The 12,814-nt window shown below is 39.6% G+C and overlaps 1 protein-coding gene across 1 annotated transcript in view; it reads right to left on the bottom strand.

Annotated features, from left to right (window-relative positions):
- The window catches only part of LOC113019378 (leucine-rich repeat-containing protein 51-like), a 136,751-nt gene extending 124,850 nt beyond the window's left edge, over positions 1 to 11,901 (bottom strand). Inside the window, exons 1-2 of the mRNA XM_026163061.1 lie at positions 11,544 to 11,901; positions 11,279 to 11,338 (exon numbers count right to left, since the gene is read on the bottom strand). Coding sequence (XP_026018846.1) covers positions 11,279 to 11,306 — 28 coding nt within the window. The 5' untranslated portion in view covers positions 11,307 to 11,338; positions 11,544 to 11,901. The remainder of the gene's footprint in view (positions 1 to 11,278; positions 11,339 to 11,543) is intronic.
- Between the last annotated feature and the right edge of the window lie 913 nt (positions 11,902 to 12,814).

Raw genomic sequence — 12,814 nt, 5'->3', positions numbered from 1 at the left:
ATGTTCTCAATGAACCCAAAAAACTCATTAATATCAAAGCTGAATGTTTTTGGAAGTAGTTTTTAGTTTTAGCTATTTTAGGGGGATATCTGTGTGTGCAGGTGACTATTACTGTGCATAATTATTAGGCAACTTAACAAAAAACAAATATATACCCATTTCAATTATTTATTTTTACCAGTGAAACCAATATAACATCTCCACATTCACAAATATACATTTCTGACATTCAAAAACAAAACAAAAACAAATCAGCGACCAATATAGCCACCTTTCTTTGCAAGGACACTCAAAAGCCTGCCATCCATGGATTCTGTCAGTGTTTTGATCTGTTCACCATCAACATTGCGTGCAGCAGCAACCACAGCCTCCCAGACACTGTTCAGAGAGGTGTACTGTTTTCCCTCCTTGTAAATCTCACATTTGATGATGGACCACAGGTTCTCAATGGGGTTCAGATCAGGTGAACAAGGTGGCCATGTCATTAGTTTTTCTTCTTTTAAACCCTTTCTTGCCAGCCACGCTGTGGAGTACTTGGACGCGTGTGATGGAGCATTGTCCTGCATGAAAATCATGTTTTACTTGAAGGATGCAGACTTCTTCCTGTACCACTGCTTCCAGAAACTGGCAGTAGAACTGGGAGTTGAGCTTGACTCCATCCTCAACCCGAAAAGGCCCCACAAGCTCATCTTTGATGATACCAGCCCAAACCAGTACTCCACCTCCACCTTGCTGGCGTCTGAGTCGGACTGGAGCTCTCTGCCCTTTACCAATCCAGCCACGGGCCCATCCATCTGGCCCATCAAGACTCACTCTCATTTCATCAGTCCATAAAACCACAGAAAAACCAGTCTTGAGATATTTCTTGGCCCAGTCTTGACGTTTCAGCTTGTGTGTCTTGTTCAGTGGTAGTCGTCTTTCAGCCTTTCTTACCTTGGCCATGTCTCTGAGTATTGCACACCTTGTGCTTTTGGGCACTCCAGTGATGTTGCAGCTCTGAAATATGGCCAAACTGGTGGCAAGTGGCATCTTGGCAGCTGCACGCTTGACTTTTCTCAGTTCATGGGCAGTTATTTTGCGCCTTGGTTTTTCCACACGCTTCTTGCGACCCTGTTGACTATTTTGAATGAAACGCTTGATTGTTCGATGATCACGCTCCAGAAGCTTTGCAATTTTGAGACTGCCGCATCCCTCTGCAAGATATCTCACTATTTTTGACTTTTCTGAGCCTGTCAAGTCCTTCTTTTGACCCATTTTGCCAAAGGAAAGGACGTTGCCTAATAATTATGCACACCTGATATAGGGTGTTGATGTCATTAGACCACACCCCTTCTCATTACAGAGATGCACATCACCTAATATGCTTAATTGGTAGTAGGCTTTCGAGCCTATACAGCTTGGAGTAAGACAACATGCATGAAGAGGATGATGTGGACAAAATACTCATTTGCCTAATAATTCTGCACTCCCTGTAGTGTCAGCACCTCAGAAAGAACTAAAAAGGAAAAAAAATGGACAAAGATTTAAATCTTGGAAAAAAATTCTCTTTTTTTAAAACAAAGAAACAAACAGTAAATTAGTAAAGTTATATTCATATTAAACTTGGGGAATATTTGTTGCTTAATCTGACATCATCTCTGTGAATCACGATGATCGCAACCCTACAATCAGTGTCCCTCCAATTAAGAGCACTTACCGTAACAACAACAACAATATTACATAGCATAGATAGATATATCAGCCAAACAGCTTAAACAGTGTTAAATTATAAAGTATGCACAAGTTTTAGGTCTACCACTTCCCGAAAATCCCGTGAAAAGAAAAGAGAGGAACAAATGAGTTACTCTCCAAGAGCGGTCACATTAAGCTGTAATTAGCATACCACAGTCAGAACATCTCCGTTTTCTGTCATGTAGTGATTATGGATCAGTTTGCGGCACAGGTGTCGGTTATACATTGACACGCCACATGAAACCATAACGAGGCAGATTCAGTTCATTATGAATCTCATAATTATTACAGTCATTGATTGCATCAATATGGAAATGAGCTAAAATTGCATATTTTTGAACAATTTGTCACCAATCGCTTTGACCATTTTCAATCTACAACACCGTTGTCCATTGGCCTAACATCCTAATACTAAGAAGGCATGATGTGAAGTATTCATTGGGATAATGTGTTAGCATGGTAAATACTTAGCTAAAAGAAAAATCTTAGATATAATGTACATGTATAAAATTTGTAATTTTAGTCAGTAAAGATGTGGCCTAAACAATTTAAGAAAACCATTACGAATACTGACAATACTAGATATACTATGCAGAGTATATTTGGGCATTTTATATAAATGGGTGGCAACCAGCTTAGCACAAAACTTTTACTGTAATGTATTGTCTATGTTGCATTTTCTTTGTTTGACCATGTTTTTGCATTTATATCTATTGGACATTCGACAGGACACTAAACGCACAGTACTCGTGCATTACCGTAACACGTAAGGAATAACAGAGAAGCTCAAGTGAATGGCAAGACTGTTGCAGAAAAAGCCCATTAACATTTATGTTGCCAGGGATTATGTAGGAATGCACAGATACTATTATTTTAAGCAAAAATGCTCAAAATAACAATTTTGGTATTAACTGATTATAAACCATCCCCTCCTAAGCATAAGAAATGATTATTTTTTTTTTTTTTAAAATACAAGTCATCTTTTCATCACTATATCTTTGAACATCAAGCCAGAACAAAATTGACGTGGCACATCACAGACATCAGAAAATGTTATTTTATTTTCCAATAGGCCGATTAGTCAACAGGGTGAATCCTGGCCAAAACTGATGTTCAGCCATGACGATCCCATAAATCAACCCCTCATTAAAAGAAAAATGCACATCAGAGTTTAGTGATGAAATAAATGGTCACACAGGTCAACAAAAACCAAACATGGTCAGATAAGTCATCATCGAAAAGTGGGAGAGTGCATGTATGGCACACAGCAAGAGAACTGTAAAGGCCAGAATGCTTGACCCACAGAGCTGGAGAGCCCAGTTGCTCCGTCACGCTGCGGGAAGCATTTTGCTGTGATGGTTTGGCTGCCCGTAACCTCTTAAAGCAAGAGTCATTGCAAATCAATACAAAGCTGCTTTGAGTGATCACCCCCAACTATGATAAAATATTTCTATTCTGGTCAGGTCTCCTTCAGGATGACGATACCCAACATCACTAGAGCCCAAGGGTCACTAACTGGTTTGATTAGTGTGAAAATAATGTGAATACGTTTTGGTTATCACAGACACCAGTCAACTAACTAAACATCTAAAGGAAATTTTGGTAAATGGTAAATGCCCTGTATTTGTATTGCGCTTTTACTAGTCCCACCTAGGGACCCCAAAGCGCTTTACACACCCAGTCATCCACCCATTCACACACACATTCACACACTGGTGGAGGCAAGCTACAGTTGTAGCCACAGCTGCCCTGGGGCAGACTGACAGAAGCGAGGCTGCCATATCGCGCCATTGGCCCTTCTGGCCAACACCAGTAGGCGGTAGGTGAAGTGTCTTGCCCAAGGACACAACGACCGAGACTGTCCAAGCCGGGACTCGAACCGGCAACCTTCCGATTACAAGGCGAACTCCCAACTCTTGAGCCATTTGTTCCACAAATTTTGGAACAACAAGCTAAACAATCCAAGAACTAGACACTACTAGACACTATAATGTAGTATACTTTGGAGATAACTAGTTGATTTACAAATACAAGAGTATTTTGAATTTTTGAAGAGTATTTCAAGAAGCAGTTGCAATTTAGTGACCTTCGGGCCCTAGTGATGTTAGGTATCATCCTCCTGAAAGAGACCTGACCAGAATAGAAATATTTTATCCTAGTTAGTATGTTCGCTCAAAGCAGCTTTGTATTGATTTGCACCCAGTTATGATAAGGTCAGAAAACCGTGTGACATTACAGTATTCCAGTTCATAAACATGTTTAAAATGAGACAGTAGCAACACAGGAAACAGGAGAGATTCTGTAATTACTGAGTTTCAGTGCCCTACTGTGCAGCCAAACTATTTCTGGGACCCCAATCTCATAATCCTCTGCCCGCTAACAAAGCATTTTCAAACTCATTTCCTGAGAGCATCACGTCAGCCATAAAACCACAAATGGAGCAGTAAATAGCCTAATAATACCCAACAGTTTCTTTTTACAGCTGACTTTGTATCCAGTAGCAGACAGCTTAACTTGACTCTGCGATTTGGGAAAAAAATCCAACCAGTTAAAAGCAAATGAGCAGGTAAGTTGTGGAAGAGTTGGTTTTGAAACACTTCTTTTAAAAAAAGTGAAGGATAGGAAAGCAAGCAGTCAATATTTAGATAAACTGGATAATGACAATAATCTGTAATCTTGTAATCTGGCCTCTGTATGATAAAGATAAAATTGAAGGACAAACTTTCAGCTTTAATAAAAGTATTACATTAACCGTTTGGGAATTACAGACATTTTTATACAAAGTTCCAGAGGCTCAAAAGCAATTGGACAATTGACAGAGCAGCAGCTGGATGGGCAGATAAAGCTTTGTCCCCTCATTACTTCATTATAAGTTAAATAGATCTGGAGGTGATTTCAAGTATTGAACTTGCTTTTTTTCCACAGAAAGTTTCAACTTGAGGTCCTTGAGGGAAAAGAAAAAAAAAAAGAAAAAAGAATCTGTTGTTAGATCAAGAATATGTTGCATTCTTAGACAACAGGAATGAACTGGGCAAGGCAAAGCAACACCAAAAGGCCCGAAAGACTGCAGATATGAAATGCATGATGACAGAATTATTTCCATGGTTGAGAAAACCCATCTTCCCTACATCTAAGTCACAGGTGTCGAACTCCAGGCCTGGAGGGCCGGCGTCCTGCAGGTTTTAGATGTGTCCTTGATCCAACACAGCTGATTTAAATTGCTAAATTACCTCCTCAACATGTCTTGAAGTTCTCCAGAGGCCTGGTAATAAACTAATCATTTGATTCAGGTGTGTTGACCCAGGGTGAGATCTAAAACCTGCAGGACACTGGCCCTCCAGGCCTGGAGTTTGACACCCCTGAAGTAAACCCTCTGGTGGGTGCAGTCAAGAGGCCTTCGTGAATGCACCTTGTTGTAAACAGAGGGTTTACAAAAACCCTCTGTAGCTCAGGAGGTAGAGCAGGTCACCTACTGGTCAGAAGGTTGGTTAGATCCCTGGCTCTGCATGTCAAGTATCCTTGGGCAAGATACTAACCCCAACTTGTTCTCCGATGCATCCATCGGAGTGTGAATGTGTGTGAATGTACTTAGAAAGCACTGAGTGTAGATAAAGTGCTTGTGAGAATGGGTGTGATTGGGTGAATATGGCATGTTGTATAGAGTGCTTTGAGTACTCCGGGACAGTAGAAAAGCGCTATATAAAAGAATCAGTCCATTTACAAAAAGGTGCAAACCACTGGTTACACACAGAACAGGACATTTGAATTTGACTTAGGCCAGAAAACATCTAAAAGATCCTGCACAGTTTCTTGGAAAAGGATGGAAAGAGGATACTTTCCTCTTCTTAATAAAAAGAGGAAAATATTCACAGGGAAACTTAACTACTCGTGTTTCAAATGACACCAAATTGTCTCTTGAACATGGTAGAGGGGAATTGGAATGTCTGACTGCCACTGGAACCAGGTCACTAGAGTTAAATGATGATGTGTTGATGGAAGTAGCAGGATGAATTCTGAAATGTACAGGGCTATGCTCTCTCCTCAGATTCAGTCAAATGCTACAAAACTGATCAGTGCAAATGGCTATAAACCCAAAGCACAATTCAGAAGCAACCCAAGATATTCTCAAGACAAAGGAATAAGATGTCCCTTCAAATGGCTCCATCAAAGCAGTAAAACATCTTAAGGGAGCCAACAGAATATTTGGTGATGTCCATGGGCTCTAGAGGTCAGGTTGTCAAGGACAGCAAATGGGAAAATGGGAAGGCTGTAAAAGTTTAAACAGTCAATGGTGTAAATTGTTTCGGAACTGCTTGAACTAAAGTTGATATTCTTTACTTCAGTCGCATCTCAATTGTTTGATTAAAAACTATGGTTGTGTGCAGAACTAAAATTAGAAACAAATCTGTCCGCTACAGCTCTAGCAGGTCTGTCTATTGTGTGGGTGTATCAAGAGCTCAGCTGCCACCCATTTCTTATGAGGAGCCAGTGCACAGCTAGCCTCATTCAGCAATCAGCCACCTGGCAGTATGTACGCTAGTGAAGAGCTTCTCAGTTGGTGAGTGAACTAGCTGATCCACAATCAGTCCGGGTTGTGCTGCTTAACAGGAGAATGCATATGTTTCTGTTATCTGTGACCACTACTACAATCCCATGTGATAAAACACATTGAGCTGCCATCATCTTTGGCAAAGTTTATTAAAAGTATCACTGTCGGTATTAAATACGACTTATAGGGTAAAAATAAACAACTGTATTTGAAACTTCATTGTGGGAGGGCTAAAAGGACAAGTTTGCATCCTTTAATGTTAAAAACACTTTATTTTTTCATATTGTATATTGCTACAGGATATCCTTCACTAACAATAAGCCAAAACTGCACAAAAGCCAAGAAGAGGCGCAAGTTAGACAATGGACTAAAAGGGTGGTTTACATTTGTGTCACCGTTTCATGCCTGTACATTTGTCTGACAACAAAAACAGGAATGTATGTGATAACGAATAACTTCATATTATGAAATTCAATTCAATTTTGTTCATATAGCACCAAACAAAACAATCACCTCAAGGCGCTTTATATTGTAAGATAAAAACCCTACAACAACAAAGAAAATCCCAACAACTAAACAACCCCTTTTAAGCAAGTATTTGGTGACAGTGGGAAGGAAAAATTCTCTCCCACTTCCCATCCCCCCCCCCCACACACACTTTTAACAGGAAGAAACATCCTGCAGAGCCAGTCTGATGCAGGGGCAGCGATCTGCTGCGACCGGTTAGCAGTGATGGATATAAATGAAGCTTTTACATAAGTTCAATAAGATCTGTATTCAGTCATCAGTCTGCTTTCCCAGGCATTTGGCTTCTACTCAGTTCTTTTACATCCCTTCCACTTTCCCATGCAGTAAAAGTCAATGCTGACATCATCGCTACAGTATAGTCCAATCATCATCCTGGCTGCCTTCTTCAAGCCAATCAACCTCCACTATGCCTACTTTAAACTGCCCTGCTCATCTTCCATTCTCCCTAAACAGCAGACTCCTGCATTCAGCTCACCTACTCCCAAGTCACTACAGCCAAGCCTCCATCTTATCTTCATCATCTAGACTCTGAGCGGTCCTACCCTAATTCTTATCGCTGCTGGGATTTCATTCTGTTGCGATGGGCCATCGAAGGGTAATTACCAAATACCATTATTGAATTTTGTATATCGATAAATCATGTTAAATAGCTTATTGAAATACCACTGATGTAAGCAAAGACATTAGGCGAGAAACAAACAACAGTGTGGTTTGCCAGTGGGCAGAATATGGGCCCTGTGCTATTGCTAAAACATGGGGGTTGACACAATGTAAACTCATGCCAGTGAATGTTGGCGGCCTAACAAAAACCACCAGGAAAGTTTGGTCTATAACAGAGTGTTCATCAGTGTTCACGCTGACTGCTGGAAGTCTTAGGCGTCGTGCTTAAGTTTATGTGCTGCTTGTTCCAACTGCTGTGTGTTTGATTAAACAGATTCAATGTGTGCTCGACAAGATTTAGGTCTCTTCAACTTCTGATCACGTGTTGCTGCTCTATAACTGAATGATTTATGTACTTGCATTCAGACCGAATTATGAGGAGCTCAAAACATACATGCATGTGCAAAATCCCATAAATATACACAACAAAACCATTTTGAACCACCACAAACCCACTCTGCACACACTGATCCCCTTAGAGTGAGCATTTTAGTGAAAAATACCCAAATTTTCTTTGACTTTATTACTAAATAAATTCCACTTCTAAATCCTAGAATCTTCACTGTTTATTTATTATGTATATATGTAAAAGCACACATTACAGCGCAACATGATAGATTAATTATGCATTATTTTCTAATCCATATTTATGCATCATTTCACTCTAAGAGAATCTGCAACTCTTTTGCATTTTCTTCCCCATTTGGAAAACTGGAACTGAATTTATCTGAAGTGTGTGCCCATCATGATTTTTGTTTACTAGAATCCTCTTTTTTCTCTTATTAATACTAAAATTATATCCACGAGGAGTCTGGATTTTTAAAAAAGATTCCCCAGTATGCCAAATGCCATTATCAGTAATGATAATGAATAGTGAAATCTACAAGAAATTACAGCAAATATCAAAAATGGGAATCTATTCTCATATGCTAAACACCATTGGAGGGTTTAACCTTCAGTAGTGCTTTTACATCCTTTTCTACTGTATATGTACACACTATATTTAGCTTAGGAACTATCATGCAGTTGCTTTCACCAAAATATGTTATATACCAGCTATGTCAGTGATGAAAAAACTCAGACTTTAGGGAATGCTTCATAGGCAATGATAAGTAGTAATAAAGTGAACAATTTTACACCACATTTATCCAGGTCTAATGGTTTTAATGGCTCGCAAAGAGTCACTCTAGTTTCAAAAAGACATCAGGGTTATATAAGTGAATGGGTAAACAGCCCTTGGCTCCTTCGTCTTAAACTTCCTGAACAAGTTTAAGACGAAGGAGGCTTTCTAAAGGTCTTTTGTTCTAAATTATTTTGTTGAAACTATGAAAAATTCCTCTGATACATTTTTCCACCATCAAGGTGAGCATTTAACCACAATCCTGGCATTTTCAGTATGGTGCATCAGAAATGGTCTCAGTGGAAAGGTGCTTGTCAAGAAGCCATTCTGAAAGAAGATGAAAAGATTGAGCTATGCCAAATTCCACAAGAACACTGGCAATCAGTGGCTGCAGGTTTTAGGGAGTGCTGATTTGAAATGTGAAATTTCTGGTTTAAAATGTTACTGTCCACAGAATAGATTAAGACAGTCAAGACAGCAGTAATTGTCTACAGTCGTCTGGAAGCTCTGTCATAGTTTTGGTCTGCATTTCAGCCAGTGGTGTTGGAGCTTGTCAAAAATGGAGAAATTAAGAACATAGGAAAGCAGTCATACTTGGATTGACCATGCAGTATCATCTAGAAGGCATCTGATTGGTAATCCCACACCGCCAATACAATAAATGCATACATGCATAGAAAAACCAGACAAACACTTTGGTTTCCAGAGCCTGGACCTTAATATTACTGAAGCAGTGTGGGTTCATCTTGATAGAGAACAGAACAAAAGGCAGCCACCATCAAAAGAGCTTTGAATGTCTTTCAAGAAGCCTGGAGAACTATTTCTGATGATTATTTAAAGAAACTACAATGAATCCTCCCTAAGAGACTTTAGGCTATAGTGAAAAAAATGGCCATACCAAATGTTCACTTTCAAGCTCATTAGAATTGCACAAAGCTTTTTGTTTTATACACTGCATTTGTGAATAACTCAGAAAATCTCTACACTTATTTCTCGGTTTCGCAACAAAACAAAACAATGAAGGGTGATTCGGGAGTTTTAATACTGTAGAATGCAGTTGGGTAAATCTACAAAGAGCAAACTCAGAACAAAAGACAAATCTTGCAGAGCTCATAATACAAATAAACTGAGTGAGGCGTGTCTCCTTAATGAAGCACTTGCCTGCAGAATCCCACTTTAACCTCTGCTTGAATTTACAGCAAGCTAGCAAATTGAATAATAAAAAAAATGAATATACTTAAAATGAAATGTCAGTGAATTTTCATGCAAGTTTTGTGCATCCTAGATCAGCTTTGAGGTAATTGCTCTTGCTCCTATCCTGCACGCCCTGTCTGGCTTAGCTTTATAAAGTTGCCAAATATCAAAGACCTTATAACTACAAAGCCTTGCACCTGAACAACCCAAGCTTTTCACACTTTTCCACTTGATTTCCTCAGACTGTAGGCATCCACTGACTAGATTCACATTAGTGGATTTCAAAGACTCAATCAAAAAAAAAATGTATTAATAAAACACACCCCTACACATGACTTCACCTGCACGTGCAGGCAAGACGTATACACTGTACACATGTGCGGTCACAGGCACACACAGTCAATCCGAGAAAAGAAGCAAAGTAGGGAGATCGTTTAATTCACATCATATGCAATCAGAAGCAATTAGCTCAACACCCTCTCTCATACCACCTCGTCAGTCATTGCACCGGGTCTAAGCCAGCGTCAAGCAAACTAAAGCTCTCAGAAATTTGGAAGACTTCCTCAAGAGACGCAGTGGGATTTTCATTCATACAACCATGTGCAAATTTATGACATCCTAATTTACAAAATTGCAGCATGACATCATGCTTATACCAACCAACAGTTTAATGAGGTATATATGTCTATTGCTCTATACTTTATAATATGTATCTGTAATGCAGCAGAGCATGCACAGAAACTGCTTGGCATTATCTGACATTCAAAGAAAAGGAAAACATAGTGCTGCATGTAGTGAGTCATCAGTACTACAGTGTGCTGAACTGCTCTGCCTCAGGCCAACCAAGGTTTACAAGTCACCTCACTATTGGCCTTTTGCCATATAAAAACTGTATCATACTGCACAAAGATGATATAGAACAGTAGCTCTGCTTTCTTCCTGCAGGTTGACTTTAGAGGTTAAAAGATCATCTCCAAATCCTTTTACCTGGAAAGTTTATTCTTTAACTTGTCAACAGATGTATCCCCAGTGACAACTGAGCAAACATTGTGCACAGAGAATGTGTAATGTAGTTGAAAGACCAGAAAAATGCCAGAAAGTGGATCCTGAGTTTGTCAGTCTATTTCCAACTTAATTGCGATGATTACAGATGCTAAAATTGCTATGAATTTAAGAAAATGAAAAGCTGAAACGGTTACTCAGTGGAGCTTTTTGTTGATTCACACAAAACTATTTGTCAGCTTTTTCAACAAGCAATTATTGCAGTCACTGTTTAAGCAGAAATGCCAAACATTCTCTTTCTGAGTTGAACGTAAGCATTTAGTGATTTTTGAGGGGTTTGCAGAAAAACTTGCACCTTGGGGCTAGCAAGGTAATCATAGTTCAATATTTGAGCTAGTTTTCAGGGAAGTTGTACAGTTTGCATGATTAAATAAATCTTCATGAAGTAAAAGCTTTTCTACTTCACACGAACAAAGCAAGAAGGAAGCACTTACTGGTTGTAGTATGCATCTGTGGGGACATCTCCCTTGAAGAACAGTGAGCAGACTAACGTCCTGAAAGAAGTGATAAAGGATTGGAGATCAGAACTTTCAGAAAACTTGAGAAGGTAAGAAAAAAAGAGACAAATTCTGCTTTTTCAACTGATTTGATAAATTTGACAGATCAATCACTTACACATCATTTAAAACAGGAAATAATCTTTATTTTTGGCATCATCTTATCAATTTAAAAGAAATCTTGATTGGACAATGTACTTGCCATAGAATAATGACTCCATGGTTTCTCATAAGCTTCACTTTCACTATGCAGTTCTGTCTGTCATCACAATGAAATCTCTGAGCAAAACAAAGGCTACACTCCACAATAAGCAGGAGGGACAAGTGCTGTTCCTCTCAGTGTCAAGGTTTGCTGTGTAGCAGGCAGGAGGGAGGACCCAATTGCAGGACTCGAACACGGAAACGTATGGCAGCTTTATTGCTGGGAAAAACACTTCATCAAATAAACTCATGCAAAACAAACAACCTGACCATGGAGACTATTAACACTGCAAAACAGGAGGCAAAGAGACAACACAACAACTGCAAAAGAAAAACACAGGACTTAAACACAAGCCGGACAACGAGAGGATGGCGAACAGGTGGTAACACAGCTTGGGGCAAATCAGACCTAACGAGATAAGAGGAAGCACAACTCGATACACTGCACACAGGACATGGACTATCAAAATAAAACACAAGACAAATACAAAGACGCAGACAAGACATTGAGACAGAAACATGACTTACTGGAGAGACAGAGGGAATATGGAGACAAGAGCGACGAGACAAGGAACAGAACGTCCAAAATCCTAGGACTGAAAATAGAACACATGAATTACAATAATCAAAGAATATAACTAAAACACGCACAAAACACCTGGTCACAGAGCCAGTATCCATGACACTCTGAGTACCTTATGGCCTGTGTTCCCACATAGTTGTAATCCCGGGCACCGGTCAAATTGAGCAACTGTGTAAACTGTACCAGGCAAAGTAAAGGAGAGACCTGCTGCTTAGAGAGGCAAAAGTGTACAGATAGAACCTTTTAGAAACTGAAAGTAAACCTTGGATGGGCATTCAATTGACGGAGAAAGTTTTAAGACTTGAGAGGTTTCAAAAGCAACATTTAGCTGGCATTACTTTAACTCGATCAGTATCAAAACCTGCGATTTGGTCTGTGCAATAGCAGCGCTGGGGAGGGGATGAGTGTGGGGTGCTATGATGTGATAGGATTGTCAGAGGAGATATATCATTTTCATGTCAAAGACTCTCTTTGGGGGGGGGGGGGGGGGGGGGGGTGGCTGTGTGTGGCACTGGTCCAGTTTATAGCCAACTTTATCTATAAGCATTAGAGGTGAACCTCCAGCCCTGTCGCATTCTGCCTCCTTATAAAATCATGTTTTTACTGCATATTCATCATTATTATTCATGGATTTTTTACCAGCAATACTGCATTCACTTAATTTACTCTGCAATCTTTCATGCCGAGTC

This window comes from Astatotilapia calliptera, chromosome 3 (assembly GCF_900246225.1).
Source record: "Astatotilapia calliptera chromosome 3, fAstCal1.2, whole genome shotgun sequence".
Lineage (NCBI taxonomy): Eukaryota > Metazoa > Chordata > Actinopteri > Cichliformes > Cichlidae > Astatotilapia > Astatotilapia calliptera.
This window is presented reverse-complemented; position numbering and strand designations above follow the sequence as displayed.